The 24,711-nt window shown below is 36.1% G+C and overlaps 1 protein-coding gene across 1 annotated transcript in view; it reads right to left on the bottom strand.

The window, feature by feature from the left end:
- Nucleotides 1-242: 242 nt before the first annotated feature.
- LOC121372139 (tryptophan 5-hydroxylase 1-like) overlaps nt 243-24,711 on the bottom strand; it is a 42,738-nt gene continuing 18,269 nt past the window's right edge. Inside the window, exons 4-13 of the mRNA XM_041498405.1 lie at nt 23,011-23,110; nt 21,421-21,488; nt 14,995-15,045; nt 13,521-13,619; nt 9,725-9,771; nt 8,419-8,554; nt 7,590-7,716; nt 7,135-7,230; nt 2,755-2,888; nt 243-1,150 (exon numbers count right to left, since the gene is read on the bottom strand). Coding sequence (XP_041354339.1) covers nt 934-1,150; nt 2,755-2,888; nt 7,135-7,230; nt 7,590-7,716; nt 8,419-8,554; nt 9,725-9,771; nt 13,521-13,619; nt 14,995-15,045; nt 21,421-21,488; nt 23,011-23,110 — 1,075 coding nt within the window. The 3' untranslated portion in view covers nt 243-933. The remainder of the gene's footprint in view (nt 1,151-2,754; nt 2,889-7,134; nt 7,231-7,589; nt 7,717-8,418; nt 8,555-9,724; nt 9,772-13,520; nt 13,620-14,994; nt 15,046-21,420; nt 21,489-23,010; nt 23,111-24,711) is intronic.

The raw sequence follows: 24,711 nt of genomic DNA, 5'->3' as shown, positions 1-24,711 counted from the left end.
ATTAGCGTCCTTCCCCATGCCGGCTATATCTTTAGCCTTGTCACTTTACCACATGTCTTAAATAATCATGTTAAACACCAAGTAGCTGTAGTTTAAAAATGTGCCGAGGCGTGTTAAACAAATAAGCCTTTTCTTTATTTAGTTAAATTTACATTATACAGGTTTAACGCAACTAGAGCCATGGGTTTAATATGTTTGCTACTTATTCGCTATTCCACAAAGACACACAACAAAAATGCATATCACACAGAATATACTTTATTTATAATCTATTATTTACATAAATCTGAAATAATTTTTAACTACTGTAGTCTAACACCATCTGCATGTTATATATAACAACTAAAGAACAATTACTTTAGTCTACATGTCGTCTTGCATTGAATACGAGTCTTGGTGTTCATGAAAGCATCCTCGTTACAAAAATAAAAACAAAATGTTAAAGAGTTATTGTTACTGGAATGGTAACTGAAGATATTAACAAAAACGGCGGTAATGAGAACCGACAATAACGTATACATAGACGCAAAAGTAATATCACTTCGAACGAAGAAACAAGAGTGCAAACCAATTGTTTGCGTTTCTTAAATGTTGACAAATAATATGAATCTGTGTGTGTGTCTGTGTGTGTGTGTGTGTGTGTGTGTGTGTGTGTGAAACAATATCTAAAGACAAATAAATAGCACAAATTCCATATCACTACATGTATTAATACAATAATAGTTTGGCATCACCAACTCCAATCCGGCTGATCTTAATCGTTTTGTAGCACCTACATGTATACGATACAAAATAAAAATGCCATAAAGTCGATTTTTAAACCCAACAGCAAAACACAAACGATAGTCCAAAAACGTAGTCATTCTAATGCCTACAAAGTCTTTAGTCAATCAAAATTTCACTTTCTTTCCGCCATGATTTGTCGTTAGCCAATCAAATTTCAGTTTCTTTCTTTTTCTCTCCGTCATCAGTGGTTACAAAGTCTTCGTTCATTTGCAGTCTCCTCAGTGCGTCACTGACTATACAGAGGTCGCCCTTGAGTTCACTGACAGCAGTCGCTATACAGCGTGTGTTGTTTAAACACTCCACACTTTGCGTGTAGGGGTTGTACCTCACGGCGAATGGCCTCTTTATGGTACTTGCGAATTGCCTAAAAAAAAAAACCCAAATAGATAAATTAATTGATTAATAATAATAATTATTATTATTGCAATAAAATACCTTTCAGTAACCCACACTCTCTACAATTTTTACCGATTTTAACCACCTTTAAAAGAACCATAAAATATCTTCAATAAAGACTGCCAATTTGCTCCGACAGCAAATCACGTATTATGCTATCAACCGTTCAGAATAGCCACCTTTAAATAGCTTAAATCTACAGACAATTAGTCCATCCCAACAACATGCTTTAAATACTTTGTCACGTTGTATAATATATAGATAAACATTAAAACCATTAGCGAATATAAAATGGTTTTTTTTCTTCTTCAAAAGACAAGAATACAATCAAAGTAATTTCACGTTACTTGAAATTGTTATTGGTTTTAAAATACCACATCATTTCTGGGTCATGTAGACCACCTTTCCCTTTTTCCCTGGATTGGGGCAATTAATTGTAAATAGGGTGTTTGTGAATAAAATTTTTTTTAAAAGAATACAATCAATATTTCAATCAGTGATTTATTAGCAAGTGACTGTGAATCAAATCAGTAATGGCCAATGCCCCACCTACCACACACCCCTCCCGCTTCCGGCGCCTATGAATAATCTTAATGGCATTGGTTATTTTCTTCAGCTATCATAAATGGCAAAACATCTGAATGACAAAAACCAGTAATGTGTTCGTAATCTGCTCAAAGCAGAGTCTGAAGGACGTTTTGACAAGGTCATCATGAATGCTTCCATTTACTACTGTCCGGTGATTTGCCTGTAAGAGGACTGTCACTTCCCAGGACTACATCTTACTTTGCCTAAAGGAGGGCTGACACTATCAAGGTTAGTCTGACATATCTAAACCTTAAAACATTCATTAGACATTTCTCAGTGGACAATTATTCTTATGGAATGCACTAATCTAGCTCCATTTATGTCACTCGCAAATAAGTTGTCAAGTTCGTTGTTATCATCTAACGACAAAGATGTTCATCCAAGGACAAACCCCTTGCCTTCATCAAAATCCATGACTCTGCACACAGCAGAGTTAAGGGAATGTTTTGATAAGGTCGTGAATGCGCCTATTAATCACACACGCGTCGTCTTAGGAGGACTGCCACTCCCTAGGACGATGCATCCTTGCTACGTTGTCTATACATAGGAGGACTGTCACTCACCATACTGGGTTAATAAATATAAACCTGCATTAGACTGACACCGGCCTCGATGGTGTCATGGTTAAGCCATCGGACATAAGGCTGGTAGGTACAGGGTTCGCAGCCCGGTACCGGCTCCCACCCAGAGCGTGTTTTAACGACTCAGTGGGTAGATGTAAGACCACTACACCCTCTTCTCTCTCATTACTGAATGCTGAATTCGATTTGATTTGCAAATATGCAGTTTATGAAATATTAAATTTTCCCTACATGCTTGAAGAACAAGGAAGGGAAATTATACACAGTTACCAACTATATACTAGCACACATCTCAATGAGTTCTGAATTCGAATATATACGGGGTTCCCACGTTAAGTCATCATTGTAGCTTTCGTTAAGTACATTAATATCGCCCAAAGAATGTTTGCTTTGACCAGTTTACCTCATTCTTTCCTTTGCATCCTCGAAGCTGTCGGTATAGAAGTAGACATCTTGGAAAGTCGTGATAAGACACTCCTGTTTGCTTGTTCTGATTGGCTCAAACGCAATTTTCGTTGCCTTATCAGTGAGTGCATGCTGTAATAATAATAATAAAAAAACGTATTAAAGATCCATTACCATAGTTCCAAGTGTCAGATTTGTATTTAGTTGTTATAGATATATTTGCATAATTAACTCTGAAGTATCAACATTGCAAAATACTATCAATGGACAATGATTTCCACCAAAATACGTGGATAAAAATAGAAAGTACACAGAACAGTCTACGTTACGTTTTCTGGCTGACTATTTTTCAATTAACTTAAAACAATTATGGGTAGGTTTTGTGTGGGTTAAACTGTGAGGTCACCCGTTTAACTTTAACCTGTCAATCATTTATGGGTATATGCACCTCCTTAAAGGGCTGCCCTGAGTTTTCAGATTTTTGCGACTACAGAGCGTTTTGGGCGACTAAAATTACATTAAATACATTTTCTTGTTTAGAATACCAGTGTCTGTATATACAATGTGTTTTGCGATCATGCATTAATGTTTTCAGCATTGTTTATTTAACTTAGTATATATATATATATATATATATATATATATATATATATATATATATATATATATATATATATATATATTTGGTAAACTCCGGTTTGAGCTACTAAGAACTTTAGGACGACAACAAACACCTTGGTTATACAGACACTGATATTCTAAACAAGAAAACAGAAAGGAGGGAGTGTTTTCTTTAACAACGCACTCAGTACATTTTAATTATTGTCGAAAAACAGCTTTAATGTGTAATTTTAGTCATCAGAAGTGATCTGTTAGTTGTAAACACTAAAAATAGCATGTGCCAATTGCGGGTTAACGACAGTCCCTTTAACATTTGTAATATATAAGAACCTGTCGCAATAGCAATACAATGACTGGAACGAGGAGTTGGAAGGTAAGGTGTTGATAGAACAGCAGAGAGAGAGAGAGAGAGAGAGAGAGAGAGAGAGAGAGAGAGAGAGAGAGAGAGAGAGAGAGAGAGAGAGAGAGAGAGAGTGAGAGTGAGTGAGTGAAGTGTGTCTGTGTGTTGATGACGGAAAGATATCGAAAAGAGAAGTAGAGATGATAAATATCAGAAGTATTAATGGTAAACAAATGCCATGGCTCTTTGAATAACTGAAAACAAAGCTATGTATCGAGTAGACAACCGAACATCGTATATGCGATCATCTGTAATCAATCATGTTAGTGAAGTAATGGATTTACAACAACCAGATATCACATCCATGACCTGACTTTCCAATTATTGGTCTATATGGCAAGCCGCGTGAGTCTGGGTTAAATTACAGGACAAAACAACAGATGTCAATATCCATTTATGACTAACGTTTGCTATTTGTTACACCAGAATAATATGTCTACATTCCCTTCATAACCAGTGCTTTGGCCCAACCAAAAATTAAATAAAAATACCTCCACTCAAACGGAAACACAATAGAACCCCCCCCCCCCCCCCCCCGAAAAAACCAACAAACAAAAAACCTTCTAAAATAAATAAACAAATAAATAATTAAAAATAAATTAAAAATAAATTAAAATAAGAAGAACAACACCAATAAGCAAAACACCTAGTATATTCCCTACTAAGATTGCTTGTTGTGATTTGCAACATCTTACAACATGCGAATATTTAACTGTGGTAAAATTAAACATTGACAACCATTAAAGCATTAAAGCTATACTGTACAACATGTTGGAAGTAATCTCCATTATTACCCATATGGTTAAAAAGATCGTGGTACATATCAAAGTGATACGTCCCACTAGAACGCCAAGTGGGACGTAACACTTCGATGTCACAAGATGACGTCATCAATTGGCGCACTACAACCTTACAGAAATGTCAATCACACGAGTTGAGTGATAAAATTAAGCTCGGTTATGGGTAATAAATAGGATATTATACTCGCTACCGTTTCGTATCATATTTATGTCCGTCGTGAAATATTTTTTATTGTCACTCGCTAAAGCTCGTGACAAATGAAAAGTAATTCACTCGGGACATAAATATGATACGAAACGCAAGTTCGTTTAATATCCTATAATTCTGATCAATTTAGATTGCACTGCCCATCGTTAGAAGATATGACACGAGTCGATTGAGTGAACGCTTGGGGTGCTTGCGTCGTAGGATCGAACCACCTCGGTGAATCCATTCAACTGATTGTATTAAAGGGACATTCCTGAGTTTGCTACATTGTAAGATGTTTCCGACTAATAAAATATTTTTACGATTAAACTTACATATTGAATATATTTTCTTGTTTAGAATATCAGTCTCTGTATATTTAATGTGTTTCTGGTCGTCTTAATATTTGTAAAAAGCCCAAACTGGATTTTGTCTTTACGTACGTACCCAAAAAAATATTTTAGGAAATAAAATGAAATTTAACCTAGTACAAATATTAGAACGATCAGAAACACGTTTAATATACAGCCACTAATATATTATGCAAAAAAAATAATATTTTATATGTAATTACAATCGTTAAAAAGTCTCTGTTAGTCAATAACATCTTAAAAATTGCAGCAAACTCAGGAATGTCCCTTTAACTGATTTTCACTTTAGTTAGATTGAAACAATTAAATACCATTACTTGAAACTTCCCACACAGTTTTGTGGACCAAGCGTTCCATTGATGGTATATCTAAGATTAAAATCGTTTCTCTGCACAAGGAAGAGTGTAAAGGAAGGTTTGACAGATTCTGATTGCTAATCGTGACGTTAACCAATACCTGGTATTTGGCCTATAGGCGGACTGCCACTATCCAGGGCCTCGTTCCACAAAGCTATCTTAGCGCTAAATCACCTTAAGTTAATAAGTACCTGTACTTAGGTGTTCTTAGTGCTAAGATTGTTTCGTGTAACGAGGTCATGGTGTTTGTAATGGAATAAAATTAACACAAAAAAAAGGTATGATTTTAACAGGGTCGGTAAAAAACAAAAAACCTAAAACTTTTAACAGAATGTTTAGGTACTTTTTGACACTATCGTGGAGTAAACGTTGACGAAATTTGTAGCAAACGTGGTCGTGTTTAACATTCAGCATAAGACAGTCTATCCAAAACATGATAATGTGTGAATCACGAGTAACAGATGGGACACTAATACATAATTAATAGGACAACGCACTGCTACATAAACTGCATGTCGTTTCTGACATTCCTAGACTTTTGTAGGTTAAACCGTTACTAAATCATGTTGCAGTAATGAAGTTTAGTCATGTTTCCGGACAAAACCACAATGCTCTCTATCATTAACAACTACTAGAGACATAATGCATCATACATTTTCTTGTGCATCGAGTTAGGACGGGTGCGTTTGCGTCCGTACGTGGACGTCAAAATGCACACGACCATCCAAAGTCCATAAATAAAATTTGAGGTACTAAAATAATTATGACCAGAAATTACGTAGAAATAAGCATTTAACTTACTATAAACTAGTATATCAAAGACCGTGGTATGTGCTATCCTGTCTGTGGGATGGTGCATCTAAAATATCCCTTGCTGCTAATGGAAAAATGTAGCGGTTTTCCTATCTAAGACTATATGTCAAAATTACCAAATGTTTGACATCCAGTAGCCGATGATTAATAAATCAATGTGCTCTGGTGGTGTCGTTAAATAAAACAAACAAACACAAAAAACTATAAACTAATTTAGTATCACTCATAGATGCATCTTTAGGTTTTTATCTCATTGTAATAATAAACAAAGCAAACAAACAAAAAGCCACCTTTTTATTAAATTTAATTTAATACATTTGTAAAAAAAAAAGAAAACCTAAAATTTAACGTGCCTTAATATGAACATGCATAAACCAAACCAAGTTTCACTGATCAAGGACTTACTGTGAGAAATAAAGAGGCTAAACACAAAAACGTAAGCTAAACGCAAACGTTGACGCCATCTCCGACGTAAAAATAACACTTAAAGGGACATTCCTTAGTTTGCTGCAATTTTTAAGATGTTATCGACTAACATAGACTTTTTAACGACTGTAATTACATATCAAATATATTTGTCTGCATAAAATATTAGTGGCTGTATATTAAATGTGTTTTTGATCGTTCTAATATTTGTACTAGGTAAAATTTCATTTTATTTCCTCAAATATTTTTATTTCGTACGTACGAAATTATTTGAAGACCGTTATAGCTATACCAGAGTATCCCAGATATGATACCAAAGATTCCATAATCGGCCGTATGATCCACCGAATGCATTAATAGTAACATGCACGTCATATTAATCTTAGTAAATATTTGTGTCCTACCTTTAATTCGCCTATTGAAGACAAAAGTCCTGCGCCGTACGCTCTCAACTGACCATCCTGCTTACAGAGACCAAACTCTACTGTGAAGAAATAACACTGAAAACAAAACAAAAACAGATCAACGTTAACTGAAATGTAAATTAAAAAACCCTGTATACGTATTAGCAGAAACTGCGCCATAAACATGATACTGGGTGTTATATAATATATATACTATTGTAGTGTACCACTATTTATAAATAACTGTCATAAAAGACAATGTCATCTAATATATAATATTGCTAATTTTTGTTTGTTTTCAAATGATTGAAAATCGTTTTCCAGGTCATACAGAGAGAAAAAGGTTACTGTGGAGTATGTGCCGGCCCTAGTACCCAAATAAATCGGTTCTACCCACGTAAAGTATCCTTCTTACGGATCTGAATAAGTGCAGAGCTACTGCCTGTGGATCTTACCGTGGCCAGTTTCGACACTTCTTCATCAGATGCCCCTAATGACGCAAGTCCAATCTCTTGGGAAAACTGGGCGAAACTGACGTCTGCTAACAATGGCATGTGTCCCAACAGCTCATGACAAGCATCGCTACAAAAAAACCAATAGCATTTGTTAATGATGATGACTACAATGACGTCTATATTGATATACCAGTATCTAAGATTCTTGTGCTGCCTGTCCACGTAATGGATTAACTAACTCGGAAACTACCAAAATAGCAGCAAATGGTGTTTTTTTTTTATATGCACTTTGCTACAGACAGTACACCATGTATCATAGCCTTTTATATTCGGTTAATTTTACTGAGAGGAATGTGCTGAGTCTACGTCCTATCCCACCTCCAGTACACACCCTCCCGTTGTCTCAGTCACGTCTATTTCCAACAGCAAATAGCATTATCAGCTGAGTTTAGCTGCTTCAAACTCATTTCAATTGCTATTAATAAATATTCTGAAAAGTATGATGTTTGCTAAAGAAAACGAACAAACCATTCAGACTTTATTAATTTATTTTTTACATCATCACAATTAGAAGCACCACCATCAGCATCATCACCATTGTCATTCAAATTTTATTTTTATTGTAAAATTAATTTAATTTATGATTGTAATTAAACTTTGAAGTTAATCCCTTTTAATAATAAAATTAGAGGTGAAAATCTACTGAGATCATTTAATATTCACATGAATTAAATTAACTTCTGATAATTATTATATTAGAAGTCAAAGTAAGTCCTTTTTAGTAATAAAATTAAAGGTTATAATTTATTCAGAATATTTAAATACTCACGGCTCTGGGGTGTAGAACGGGTCGGATCTGTGTCGGATGTACTGTGTACAGTGGAACATTCTGAAAGCGAGGCCAGCCAAAAAGTCACGTGATGACAAATAACCAGCCACAGGTCTGACTTGGAATCCCGTCCGTGCTACAAAAGTAAATGTTATATTAACAAGCATTCTGAGAGTACTGCTAAAGCAACACGTGTCCCCTACATAGGCCTAACACATCTTCATATGTCCTAAGTTCAAGAACCATAACTTTGTCAAAAATGGGCAAATCCTTAAGAAAATAAAACGTGATAGACCAGGAGTAATAACTTAAAATAGACCAAGCCTGGTACAAATTGGTATCAAGCTGAACCTTTCAGGAAAGGTGTCCTAGTGTATGGCAAAACACATACCAAAAGTCCTCGTAAATTTCCCTGGTGTATCGCAAAACATACCAAAAGTCCTCGTAAATTGCCCTAGTGTATGGCAAAACACATACCAAAAGTCCTCGTAAATTTCCCTGGTGTATGGCAAAACACATACCAAAAGTCCTCGTAAATTCACGAAGAGGTAACACGAGAATTCAAGATGGCACCCAAAAAGGCCTCCGTTAATTATTATTATAATTAACTACATAATTTGAAAACGTGAAATAAAAAAATAATAACTGTGGCCACTACAACGGTAAATATGTCAAATACAAAGCACACTTAAAATTGGTAACAAGCAAAAGTTGCTTGTGTATGAAAACCTATGTTTAGACACTTTCTTTGCATTCCTATTATGTCTAGACGCCATCTTGAATTCCTGAGTCAGATTTGCGTGGACTTTTGATGTGATTTATCATACTCTAGGACAACTTTCCTGAACATTTCAACTTTTAAGTTCCACGTTTGACATAGTACTCATTGACTAATATGTAGGACAGACAGAAAGACATACAGATGGACAGACAAACGAAGACAAAACCTGTAGTCCCTTCCGGTTTGACTGGTATGGGACTAATAACATACGTGATGTGTGCCTGAAATTTTCAGTAAGTGAAATATGGGCTTGTGTACACATGTAACACAAACTATTGCATGTGTTCATACTCTCCTGTGTCCGTGTGTGGGCCACATAGCGTTGCACGCATTACCAAAGACAATTATATATTCTTAGTTTAAGCAATATTTATATATGGTCACACACATGTATGGCCTGTGTTAGAACCTTTTAAAACATTACAAACATGAATGATACAATAAATCATATTATATCAATAACACCATACGTGTAATTATATATAAACAGTCTAATTTATAGAAATGCTCACAATAGAATATTACCTTGTAGGAATCTGTTTACGTCTTCTAACTGTGGAATGTTATCTTCCCTGCAATTAATAAAAACAAACTAAAACGTAAAGTCAAAGGGGTTACGAGAATAAAATGATTTGTATCAGATTTTCCTGTTGATAAAATTTGCTAAAAATGAGTTAGTAGGGACGCAGGACCGTAACTAGCAGGGAGAGGGGAGAGGAGAAACTACGCCTTTAAGCTTCAAAATATGTTCATACACTCACAAAAGGCAACCCCACCCCTTCACACTACCCTCTAATTATGTGAAAATAGTTTTCTTTAAAAGGGGTGGGTTGAAAATTAAAGGTAGACTAAACTCCAACAAGAGCCTTATTTGTTGGAAAGATGCATACCCGGACCACCAACACATACTGACACTTTAACAAATGAAAAACGCGTAATTTTAGAAAAAACCATGATTAACTGGGGGCAGCCATTTTGTTTCGTTTTTGTGACGTCCGGTGGTATAGCTTGAGGCGAAGTGACATCAGCTCAGGTCCAACTTCTCTATTATGCACAGTGTAAACAAACGCTCTAATTTCATCAACCTGACTTGTAAAACAACTTAATGACTTGATAGTATAATAAACTATTTAACTAAATATATTTCAATTTGCATCAGTATAACGAAATGGAGTTATAGTATTTTTTTCTATTAAAAAAATCCAAAGAAAAAATGCATATTATTAGGCCTATTGGTAGGATACGTTCGAGCAAAAACGACCACTCGCGATACCAAAGTGATAATTTTCTTTTCTTTGGGACTACGTAATTGGTCAGTTTTGTGATTTTAGATGGGAAAGTCTACTTAAACAAGGGTTTTACAGAATTATAGTAATAAAGCAGGACGGATGGTAAAGTCCATTACGATTTGAGGTTATCACACAATACCCTGTGATCTTAATAAAAGAGGCACGTTTTTTTAGTGTGTCTAGGCACAGTGTCTGGGGACCGTCTAAATATACACCTGCCAATCAAGAACCACAGGTACAGGCCACGGAGAGAAAAGACCAATTAACCAAGAAAACACTCCGACTATTATTTCAGTACGTGTGTTAATTTATATACAAAACATAATACAGTTATTTCAACACTTTGACAATGGTGGTTTATTTTGTATTGAAAAATAAACCACATATACACGTTGCTGTGTTACTGGGATGGATATTATTACAGAACATTGCGATGCATCCGCAAAAATCAGGAGTGTTTTGTTTCTTCAGTTCGAAGACTAATTCCTGACGTGACACGTTATGCATTACGTAACCACCAGCTCGCCAGGGGGCGTATTCACTGGCATGGTACAAAATGGCTGCGCCCGTTATATATAATAGCCGTCACATTTAACCGTTTTATTAATTAACTATACGATTATACTTGTTGATATTATGCAATAATGTGCATTATGTATCGTTGAATATGCATACCTGGCCAAAAGCCTTGCTTTAGCATTTCTTTAAGTTATGTTTGTAAGTAACCTACGTCATACATAGACTACCAGGTTTAAACGATTTAAAATCGTGGTTATTTCGAAAGATATTTTTCTTCATACTGATTGTTTACATGGGACAAAACGTACTGACTAGACTACGTGAATATGATGGAACTACCCAGACGTTCAAAGTCAGTTCTCTAACCAAATTAATGTTCAGAATGTCTGTACCGGCCACAGACGACCATTAATGACGCTAAATATATGTTTTTATATATATATATATATATATATATATATATATATATATATATATATATATATAAAACGTTAGTGACTATAGCACTTTTATTAATATCAGTAGGCCCGTGGCTTTTTTTTTTATATAACAGGGCCGTAGCTATTGGGGGGGGGGGGGGGGGGGGGGGGGGGGGGGGGGGGGGGGGGGGGGGGGGGGGGGCAGTTGCTCCCAGAAAACAATCCGGAAACAATTATAGAAACTTAAAGAAAATATCTTAACCGTTAAGGGGTTTTAGACTATAAGCTACTCAGTTGCCCCCCCCACCCCCCACCCCCCCCCCAATAAAAAATCGTATCTACGGCCCTGTGTACCTATGCCTGCCTGAGAGCAACGTGTCCTGAAAAGAACAACCCCTGTTGTCCAGCTCTGTCGCAGTATACTTGTTAAACAAACACACCCACTAAACCTAGCCGGAGTATACCCATTTTTCATTAAAAGTACTATATTTGCATGGGCTAGAATTACCAAAAAAAGTCCTCAGTTACACCTGTTTTCAAACTACATTGTCACTACAAAGCTGTCAAACGTAAAATAATCATGGTCATTGACTCAGACAGCAGACAACTTTTGCGGATGTATTTCCGGATTTTGGTCAATTAAATGGGACGATAACTGATATGTAGGCAGACGAACCAGACGATCAGATAATAATCTGTTGAATATTTGTTTAATAAAATACGCCCCTTCAACAACAAATATGTTGACGTACACAATTTAAATGTATAGGTCTTCCAAACACAGTGTCTCCAGTCTTCATACATTGACAGTATCTTAAAAATTAAAGACTTGGTTGCATATATGTTTTAACTTGAAGCATACAGTCATTACAAGTTTGACCCCAAAATAATTATCAGCCAGACAGAATAACTATTTTAATCAGCCTAGCTGTTATTCATCACGAAATGCTACTGCGTACTTGCGTTAATGTATAAAGTGTTTCCTGCGATTCCGTAACGTCTTATCGGCTTTATCTTAGGAATCTCAAGCAGTCATTACCATAACAGCGTCATATAAAATCGAAGTCATTACCATCACGGTGTCAAATGGTAAAGGGACGATCCTACTGAACTTGGCGTGTATTTTGAGGAGACTTACTGAGGCAAGACTTCGATAATGTTATTTTATTGCCAATGAATACGATAATAGAAATACACGATTCGGTAATTATCACAATGCAAGGGAGAGATCAGGAACTCATGTTTAACGATTCTCCACCTCAGATATAATATCAATCATCATACATATCAAGACTCGGTAGTTGTGACTTCCCAGCTGAACCGAAAATACCATGGATTTTACAATTCATGCTATATTTTCGTATTTTAAAGTTTTCGATATATTCTCCGGGGGATTATTACTCGATCCGCACCCCTATAAACTTTGCTTCCCACGGTCTAGACCCTCCCCTGCTAAAATCCCTGCACACGTGCCTGCTTGCATTCGTAGTGCAAAGTTTACAATTCTTATTTTCGTCATACAAACTTTACAAAAACTAGAACATAACAACTAATTGAAATTACAATAATAATAACAGTTTACAATCCTTGCATTCTTAGTGCAAAATTTAGAATTCTTTATAGAAACTAAACATACGAAATAATTCAAATTACAGGAGTAATAACTATCTTCATAACGCTTCTAAAATTACAAGAATCATGACGTATGACAGAGGCCTTAATATAGGTATACGCCTGTTGGTTGATCCAAAAACCGAAAATATGGCAGTATTAAATACTGTTTAAATCAAGTTAAATAACCAGCCTCGGTGGTGTAGTTGTTAAAGCATCGGACTACAGGCTGGTAGGTACACGGTTCGCAGCCCGGTACCGGCTCCAACCCATAGCGAGTTCTTAAGGGCTCAATGGGTAGGTATAAGACCACTACACCCTCTTTTCTGTCACTAACCAACTAACAACTAACCCACTGTCCTGGACAGACAGCTCAGATAGCTGAGGTGTGTGTCCAGGACAGCGTGCTTGAACCTTAATTGGATATAAGCACGGAAATAAGTTAAAATGAAATGAAAGTTACATATCTATATACTATCTTACCTATATCCACAATGTTCAACCAACAGTGGAAGATTAGCCAGGTATTCTCTGCAAGCATGTGTTGGATATAGCTTCATTAGTTCAGTGAACACAATACCCCTGGGGGAAAAGAAAGAAATATTTTTAATTCATAATAAAATGCAGACATATTTTTTGTTCTTTTAACTGTCTTTCAATTATTAATTTAGATATCTTAAAATTTACTGTTTCATATTGACACATTATATTTATTGACTTATCATGCAGCCACGCTTCCTATTGACCTGATAACTCCTACCTAATAATTCGAAGTGTTATCATGTCACTAGCAAGTGTTATCATGTCACTAGGAAATGAGTTGTGCGCATGGCGAATCTTTGCTCTATCTTCAGGTAGATCGTTTTCTAATTTTTCAAACATCCATTTACAGCAATAATTGTTGAACTGCATAAATAAATGTAACATTTACACTTCCTGTAACATCAAAATACATCTTATTTTTCAATTCTTCATCATTCGCTCCCATTCGGAACTAGCCAGCATTTTTAATTAAACATTTTGAAACAAAAACGCAAGTAGCTTCCTGCAAAGAATGTTTACATTGGGAACAGCGTCTGACGTCACAGTCACTAGCAGCCAGTGATGTAGACCTTCAGGTCACACATATACTTGAGTTTATTTTCACAGAAAAAGGCACAAAAATTGTAATGTGACACAACAGACTTTGAAATATAATCAAAGTATTTTATTTAAAATTTGGAAACACATAACTTTTAGGCTGGCTATGCCATTCCCAAGATGCTTTTGGGCACCTGCTATTGTCCGACTTCCGGAAGTAGTTTCTACAAGATAAAACTAATAGTTTCTATACCGCTTTTGACTGAAATATATTACAAAAATATAACTTGAAAGGGGTTGCATGATAAAACAAATATCAGGTTACAACGTTTTGATATCGTTGTTATTTGGCTAGGTTCGATAACGATGTAACAGCTAGGCTCGTTGAAGCTCACCTGTTACACCGTTATCTAAACCTCGCCAAATAACCACGATATCAAAACGTAGTAATCTGATATTCTATATTTATGCTGCACGGGTAGCCTAAACGTCTCTTTTGTTTTCAATTAAGTGGTCGGTCTAGGATCGATTCCCGTAGGTGGAACCATTGGGCTATTTCTCGTTCCAGCCAGTGCACCACGACTGGTATATCAACGGCCATGGTATGTGCTATCCTGTCTGTGGGATGGTGCATATAAAAGATCCCTTGCTGCTAATCAAAAAGAGTAGCCCATGAAGTGGCGACAGCGGGTTTCCTTTCTCAATATCTGTGTGGTTCTTAACCATGTCTGACGCCATATAACCGTAAATAAAATGTGTTGAGTGCACCGTTAAATAAAACATTTCCTCCATAAAGAAAGTACTTATGTAGAATAACACATTAAAAAAGTACGAACAACAACAGCCGACAAAACATGTTCAATAGTTTGAAACATACCAAGTTTCTATTTCTTCTTGAGTATATTCAACGCGTGGGATGATGTTGCCACTACAAAGAGAAAAACAACAACATTTAAAGCATTAGTGACTTTAAAACTCTGTCTACCAAACAATCTCTAATCTATTTTAAAGGGAAGCTACTCATTTCAACTTCACAGACTCTTTTATTGTTGTAACACCGGCTTCGGTGGTGTCGTGGTTAAGCCATCGGACATAAGGCTGGTAGGTACATAGTTCACAGCCCAGTACCGGCTCCCACCCAGAGCGAGTTTTAACGATTCAATGGGTACGTGTACGACCACTACACCCGTCTCTCTCTCTCATTAACCACTAACAATTAATAACTAACTCACTGTCCTGGACAGACAACTCAGACAGCTGAGGTATGTGCCCATGACAGCGTGCTTGAACCTTAATTGGATATAAGCACGAAAGTAAGTTGAAATGAAATGAAATTGTTGTAACTTTATCCAGATGTGTTACATGTTTGTAGATTAACCAAACTTAGTGTCCATTTTCATGGGTTGAAACTAGGATCTACTATATTATTAAGGTTTCACGATTAGGTCCAGTTCGTACACGCTATAACTCTTAGATCAATGACACTGGGCCCACATTTTCAAAGCTATCTTAGCATTACGATATCGTAAAACCATCGTAATATAAGCTATGTCACATGTCGGAGTGACGTCATAGCGCTAAGACAGCCTCTAAAAATCTGTATAGAGAGAGAGAGAGAGAGAGAGAGAGAGAGAGAGAGAGAGAGAGACATAGAGAGAGAGACATAGAGAGAGAGACATAGAGAGAGACAGAGAGAGACAGAGAGAGAGAGAGAGAGAGAGACAGAGAGTGAGAGAGAGAGAGAGAGAGAGAGAGACAGAGAGAGAGACAGAGACAGAGAGATATATATATATATAGAGAGAGAGAGAGAGAGCGAGAGAGAGAGCCAATGCTTTCTGTACAAAATCACCTTGACCAGATTCTTATTTTTAAGGTTCGCTCTCATTTTAAAGCCGTTTTCTGTTGTTACAAATGTCACATTCGTGTTCTTTATGTTCGCACGCACACTTATTAAATAACAAATGAGGTTAAATATTTATGAACGTAAAAATCCTCTGCGCCCACCAAGTGTAAGATATTATAAATATCCCAATGACAGTTCATCACGTTACGGCCAGTGGTCCGCTGAATTTTTCCATAAATATAGTTTCAATGAAATACTTGGATCTTTTACATTTTAGCATATAATTCTAGCATATAGTATGTATGCAGTGTATAAACGAAAAATTTTCAACAGGCTTGAAACTCTTAACATTTTATGGGATATATTTTAATATTTTAAAAGTTTATTTAATATATGTGTGTGCACGCGCCCCGTATGTATGTATATATATATATATATATATATATATATATATATATATATATATATATATATATATATATATATATATACACACACACGTATATATATAGATAAATAGATAGATAGATAGTATGTATACACAGAGAGAGAGAGAGAGAGAGAGAGAGAGAGAGAGACACACACACACACACAGACAGACAGACATACAAATACATACACACACATACATACAGACAGACAGACAGACAGACAGACAAATACATACATACATACATACATATACATATATATATATATATTGAAAACGTGACTAGTAGCATGGTATTGTCTCTCTAAACGTTTACACAAAAACAGAACATTGTGTCTGGCGTGACGAAATGCTAATTTAGTCCATTTACAAGAACTCTACATATGTACACATGCCGACGTACTGCAAACGTGACAGTTTTGTGGCTGCGTCGACAATGAAAGTCTTACATAAAGAAAAGGATTTTGATCTGAGGCGCGTTCAATTACGTCCTCTTAATCCAACGCCATTATACAGTGTCATACATATTTATTAAAGCAAATCAGAGTCGGACGCATTTATTGATCTCCAAGGAACATTGGCTTGGACCAGGACCCGTTCTGCGAAATGCTATGAACGAAATCGAACAGCAAGACCAAGAGTGGGCTTTTGATTCTTCTTATTTTTGCTTTTTCTCTCGTGCACGTCACGGGGACTCGTGTGTGAACGAACCCCATTTCAACGATATTTTTTCTACTGCTCCTTAGTGCTGGAGCAAAACCTCATATTCGGCCAAAAATCATACAGATATTCGGGCACAATGTGCTAACCTGAGTCCTTTTTACCATGTATTTCCATTATTCTACCCTCAAAATTAGTTTGCAATCCATGTGAAAATGCGCAGTGATTCGTTTGCAACTCTATATAGCTGTTTGGTAGTAATGCTAATATCAATAAATGGTGTTATCCAGATACGGGCATTTTCTTTTAATTCTGGTAAAAGCAAGTCCGTACGCCTATGCAAAGGATAGAGCTCGATAGAATATATACAACTATGATGGCATGCACTGATGTTAGCGATACAATTTACTAGTTTATTAGAAATATGCCAACCCCTTTTAAACGTTTTTGATACCGCCAATGATTCTGTTTTTCTCTTCCTTTCTTTATCGTTCGGTTTTTGTCCAATCATTTTCAATTTTTGAAGTTATTGTGCTGGGGTGCCGTTAAACATGGGGACATACAGTCACCACCTTGTCAAAATATCTCTTGGGTTCAGTATTGTGCAAAGATAAGAGCTGAAATTTTGCCCTTCATTTCCTCTTTTTTTTTTAAAGCATTTATTTATGATGAAAATTATTTTTTAATCTGTTACCATTAAACCAAACACAAAGGACTAGAGACAGTTTTTCCGGGACAAGTATGCTGACAAAGACTTTTTCGGTGCACGACGTAGCCCCATGCCTCTACATTGCGACCGATTTGATCGTATATGCGACCATTTTGTTCGTTTGGCGACTGTAGCATTTCATATGGTCGTGCCCTGCAGCAAACTCAGGAACGTCCCTTTAACCTTTTTTTACGCAGCACTCAGTATAAAGAAGAAAACCAGTTACCGAATGTATTACTTGCGATGATACGACTAGGCGACACTTTGTTTCCCCATATCCTTGGAAAATATTTGTTACATATAAAATGTGTCATTTATGCATGAATTAAAAAGCAGAGGAAAATAATTTTCAAACTTTTTTTTCTACTTATTACAAATTTATAACAGCATACATCAAGGAATTTAAATACTGTTTTGTGTTTCGTATAGGAGGACTGCCACTCTCCAGCGTTGTATTCTAGTAAAGTTGTTTTAATCAAATTATTACAATCAAGGTATTATGGTACAGACTTAGAATTTACTTTCTGATGTAATACTCAACAACCGGCCTCGGTGGCGTAGTGGTTAAGCTATCGGACTACAGGCTGGTAGGTACAGGGTTCGCAACCCGGTACCGACTCCAACCCAGAGTGATTTCTTAAGGGCTCAGTGGGTAGGTGTAAGGCTACTACACCCTCTACTCTTTCACTATCCAACTAACAACTAATCCACTGTCATGGACAGACAGCCCAGATAGCTGAGGTGTGTGCCTAGGACAGCGTGATTGAACCTTAATTGGATATAAACACGAAAATAAGCTGAAATGAAATACTCAACAGACAACTACAGACACTTAAGTCAGCCAATACATATATAAATTACACAGCTGTTTCTCTGATAAACTGCATGCTTTTCAAAGTTCTTTAAAGGGACATTCCTGAGTTTGCTGCATTTTTAAAGATGTTATCGATTAACAGAGACTTTTTAACGATTGTAATTACATATCAAATATATTTGTCTGCATAATATATTAGTGGCTGTATATTAAACCTGTTTCTGATCGTTCTAATATTTGTACTAGGTTAAATTTCATTTTATTTCCACTTTGGGCTTCTTACAAATATTAAAACGACCAGAAACACATTGAATATACAGAAACTGATATTCTAAACAAGAAAATATATTAAATATGTAAGTTTAATCATAGAAATATTTTATTAGTCAGAAACATCTTATAATGTAGCAAACTCAGGAATGGCCCTTTAATATTTACACAAATGGTTTACACACACTCGCATACAGACACACAAACGCACACACACACACACACATACACACACACACACACACACACACACAACACACATACACACACACACACAGAGATATATTCATATATACATACACTCTACATACATACATACATACACTCTACATACATACATCAATACATACATACATACACTATATCGGTATATAAACATGGCTCCTAATTTTGTTATTTGGCACCTAAAAAGTAGGCGCCATCAGGCTCCTGGACAGAAACGTTAACGTAGAAGGCTGAGTCCAGTGTGAAACGCTCGCCTGATGCGCGTTCGGTTTGGGATCGATTCCAGTCTGTGCCCATTGTGCTATTTCTCGTTCCAGCCAGTGCACGACGGCTGGCATATCAAAGGCCACGGTATGTGCTATGCTGTCTGCGGGATAGTGTATATAAAAGATACCTTGTTACTAATGGACAAATGCAGCGGGGTTTCTCTCGAAGACTGTAAGACAAAATTATCAAATGTTTGACATCCAATAGCCGATGATTAATAAAATCTGTGTTCTCTAGTGGTGTCGTTAAACAAACTTGGATAAAGTCTTTCACTCATTCATTCATTTCAACTTATTTTCGTGCTTATATTCAATTAAGGTTTAAGCAAGCTGTCCTGGGCACACACCTCAGCTATCTGGGATGTCTGTCCAGGACAGTGGGTTAGGTGTTAGTTGGTTAGTGGTTAGTGAGAGAGAAGAGGGTGTAGTGGCCTTACACCTACCCACTTAGCCCTTAAGAACTCGCTCTGGGTTGAAGCCGGTACCGGGCTGCGAACCTTGTTACTACCAGCCTGTAGTCCGATGGCTTAACCACTACGCCACCGATTGATTGATTTCAACTTATTTTCGTGCTTATATCCAATTAAGGTTCAAGCACGCTGTCCTGGGCACACACCTCAGCTATCTGGGCTGCCTGTCCAGGACAGTGGGTTAGTTGTTAGTTTGTTAGTGGTTAGTGAGAGAGAAGAGGGTGTAGTGGCCTTACACCTACCCATTGAGCCCTTAAGAACTCGCTCTGGGTTGGAGCCGGTACCGGGCTGCGAACCCTGTACCTACCAGCCTGTAGTCCGATGGCTTAACCACTACGCCACCGAGGCCGGTTACGCCACCGAGGCTGGTTTTCACTCATTGCAGCAGTCTCTATCGGTCTAGACTGTTGTAACAATCGTCTGAGAACACACCATAAAACGTACGATCAACTTTCTCGATCAGCTCGTATCCTGAATATAGGAAGGTGACGAGGTGTGAGGGTTGGGGGTGCGTGGTACCGGAGAGACGGCGTGACGCTACTTTATTATTAAAGGGACACTCCTGAGTTTGCTGCAATTTTTAAAGGGACATTCCTGAGTTTGCTGCAATGTTTAAGATGTTATCGACTAACAGAGACTTTTTGACGACTGTAATTACATATCACATATATTTTTCTGCATAAAATATTAGTGGCTGTATTGTAAACGTGTTTCTGATCGTTCTAATATTTGTAGTAGGTTAAATTTCATTTTATTTCCAAAAAACTATTTTTTCGTACGTACGAAATTATTTTAAGACAAACTCCAGTTTGGGCTTCTTACAAATATTAAGACGACCAAAAACACATTGAATATACAGACACTGATATTCTAAACAAGAAAATATATTTAATATGTATGTTTAATCGTAGAATTATTTTATTAGTCGAAAACATCTTACAATGCAGCAAACTCGGGAATGTCCCTTTAAGATGTTATCGACTAACAGAGATTTTTTAACGATTGTAATTAATTATCAACTACATTTTTCTGCATAAAATATTAGTGGCTTTATATTAAACGTGTTTCTGATCGTTCTAATATTTGTACTAGGTTATATTTCATTTGATTTCCTAAAATATGTTTTTTTCGTACGTACGAAATTATTTGATTACAAAATCCAGTTTGGGCTTCTTACAAATATTAAGACGACCAGAAACACATTGAATATACAGACACTGGTATTCTAAAAAAAGAAAATATATTTAATATGTAAGTTTAATCGTAGAAATATTTTATTAGTCGGAAACATCTTACAATGCAGCAAACTCCCTTTAATGAACAAATTATAAATATTGTTACCTGTATAATACATTATACAGTGCTTTGTATTGAAATTCATTTCTTTTCTTTTTTTCAATTTTCAAATTACGCAAATTGCATATCCAATTAATATATTTGTAAAACAGAGCAAGTGCAGGTTGGACTAGTTTACACAAGACGAGAAGTAAAGTTAATACTCAAGCGTTAAACACCGATTGATATGATGCGGCATGACAATTCCATTTATGAAATAATGGTAATCAATATATAAACAGAAATCGTAAATGACCTTCAAAATGCAAGCAACAACTTACTGATTATATTCGGCAGCTAAGTCTGCAAACAGTATACGTCTCTCTCGATAAACCTTGTCTTTGAAGCCCTAAAAGAAAGTAAATGTGTAATATTAAATTTTTGATGGAGAGGGACGGGGGGGGGGGGGGGGGAGAGAGAGAGAGAGAGAGAGAGAGAGAGAGAGAGAGAGAGAGAGAGAGAGAGAGAGAGAGAGAGAGAGAGAGAGAGAGAGAGAAGGCTTTATGCCAGAAAATAATTTGAGAATACACAACAAAAACAAAACGGGCCATAAGTACCCCTAATAGGTGGTTATTCTTTTTAAATGTTTTAAAATTGGACACTGCATTTTAAACAGCATTTCTCTTTCTATAATCTATCTAAAATTATAAAAAATATACCGGTGCCTATTACTTTGCAAGATTTTAGAGTACGTAATTTTACCCTCCGTACCCTCTTGCAGAAACTCAGAAGACAGATAAGTAACAGCAATAACCTCTCTCAAAGTGAAAGAAAAACAATTGTAATACCAACATTCTATTTAATGTATTACTAACAGCAATAACCTCTCTTAAAGTGAAAGTAAAGCAATTGTAATACAAACATTCTATTTAATGTATTACTAACAGCAATAACCTCTCTTAAAGTGAAAGTAAAGCAATTGTAATACCAACATTCTATTTAATTTATTACTAACAGCAATAACCTCTCTCAAAGTGAAAGTAAAAAGCAATTGTAATACCAACATTCTATTTAATTTATTACTAACAGAAGGATATGATTAAAAATTCATGCCAAATATCTGTCATTGAATACGAAAATTTATAGAATACGCAATTACGGCGATGTCAATTTAAAGTGACAAACCCTACTTTTTTAAAACTCTACTTCGTAGTGGATTTACTATTAGAGCCGTTATGATAACTGAAATCAAACGTTACGTATGCTTTTATTGTTTAGATTATCCATTTCCATACATGTGAACTGATACTGGTTATCCTGGTGTTTGTAATGCCATGAAATGTATTTTTAGTAGTTCTAGAAACACAAGTACCTCTGAGAAGTAAAGATTATGTAGAGTTCTAGTCCATTTTTTAAATGGTATTTCCCCTTTTCAACGTCAGAGACTGGTGTTTCACTCTAAAGTAACTTTATCCATATGTGTTACAGGTATGTCGATTAACCAAACTTAAGAGTCAATTTTTAATGGGTTGAAATTAGGGTCTGTGACTTTAAAAGTATAATATGTATTATATTAATAAAAACGTGGCCGTAGACCAAAAATTCCACAGGATTCATGTTCAGTGACCCAAATGGCCATAGAAAATGCTAGGTATAAAAATTCGACCTCGATTTGCCCAAGCCTAATATTTTTTACGGTAACTGTTTTTATAGTCCCGTCTCATCATTCTATTAAAATGTTTCTTGCAAATAATTTCAGTTTGGTTTGACGTAAGAAGAAAAGTAAAATTGTTTTGGAAATAATAAAGAAATACAATTTGTGTGTGCAATTTACAAATCAATCGGCTAGGAAATAAATACCTTGTAGTAAATTACTTAGTATGAAAGAAATGCGATTCCTGTGGGGACGGACTATAGACTGTGGCACATACCGGGTGATCAGCATCCAGCTCGATTCCGTACATGAGCACGTTGTGGGCCGACTTGTCAAGGTCGCAGATCTTCCTCGGGAACCAGGGGACCATCTCCATGCTGACTGGAACAGTGGGGAAAAAAGAAAAAAAGAGTTCACTATTATTATATTGTATTGTATTACAGTAAAACGATTTAGTAGTGGTAGTAGCAATAGTAGAAGCAGTAGCGGTGGCGGTGGTGGTAGTAGTACTAAGCTTAGTAGTAGTAGTAGTAGTAGTAGTAGTAGTAGTAGTAGTAGTAGTAGTAAAACGATTTAGTAGTGGTAGTAGCAATAGTAGAAGCAGTAGCGGTGGCGGTGGTGGTAGTAGTACTAAGCTTAGTAGTAGTAGTAGTAGTAGTAGTAGTAGTAGTAGTAGTAGTAGTAGTAGTAGTAGTAGTAGTAGTAGTAGTAGTAGTAGTAGTAGTAGTAGTAGCAGCAGCAGCAGCAGCAGTAGGCCTAGTAGTAGAAGGGGCCATTCAAATATTACGTAACGCTTAGGGGGTAGGGGTGTAAGTCCAAGCGTTATGTGGCGTTACAAAGGGTGTGGGGTGTATTGAACAGCGTTACGTAACACAATTTTGTTTTCTCTTCAGAGGTAAATGGAAACCCAAAACAATTATAAATCAAGCTGAAATGCTTTAATACACCAGACATTTTAATATTGTATTTATATGTTTTCCCAAGATGATTCTCGGAATTCGGGTGAAAGCAGAGGTGTGCCGTTGACAACCGATGTATTGGATGGAACTGCTAATCCATCGACGTCAACGTCGTCCTCGTCAAGCCATTCAAATTCTTCATTTTCCAAATATTGTATGACGCACATCAGTTTTCGCTGACGTTTGGCAAACGTTTAGGGCGGATACGATGCACGGCTGTTTGAGCTTCGTGGTTCAACATCGGATCTTTATTTCGGCACATTCGTGAATAGTCTAGACGAGAAATCTCAAAATGTGACACTAAGGAACATTTTGGGGTAATATAATATAATTTGGATATGCTGAATCCATATTTGTCGGTTCCCAAGCTGGATTTTGAGCCCTTCACCTTCAAAATGGCAAAACAAAAATGGCCGCCATATGGTTACTAAAGTAAAATAATGTAATATTTTGCCTTATCAATGAGTATATTTATGATATTAGTGGCTATTCCTGAGTATTTAGGTCAAAAAAATTATATTTGATATTACTTTGATGTTTTATCAATAATTTCAAGATGGCCGCCATTTGTCTACTAAAACTGAAAATATAACATCTGGGCTTTTAATTCATGTACTTTTGCTACATTGGTGGCCATTTTGTGTCATCTAATTATTATTTGATATTTCCGTAATGTTTTAATTAGTAACATTATGAAAATTCCAAAATGGCCACAAGACGAAATTTTCTAAAAAGCAACCTTTAGGAGCATTGTTAATTAAAAGTGGGAAATATGGGTTTCTAAGACAATTTGAACATGCTGATTAAAAAAAATATTGGTTCCCAAGCTGAATTTTAAGTTCTTGACCTACTAAATCTATATCATCAAACAAAATAAAAATGGCAAAACCAAAATAACGCCACATGTTTACTAAAATAAAATATGGTAATATTTCAGCATTTGAATTAGTAAAGTTATGATATTATCAGCTATCCATATCTCTTTTGTGTCCTAGAATTGATATTTCATATTTCTGTGA

The sequence above is a fragment of the Gigantopelta aegis genome, chromosome 4 (assembly GCF_016097555.1).
Source record: "Gigantopelta aegis isolate Gae_Host chromosome 4, Gae_host_genome, whole genome shotgun sequence".
Classification (NCBI taxonomy): domain Eukaryota; kingdom Metazoa; phylum Mollusca; class Gastropoda; order Neomphalida; family Peltospiridae; genus Gigantopelta; species Gigantopelta aegis.
The sequence above is the reverse complement of the archived record's forward strand: the minus strand, read 5'-3'. Positions and strand labels throughout refer to the sequence as shown.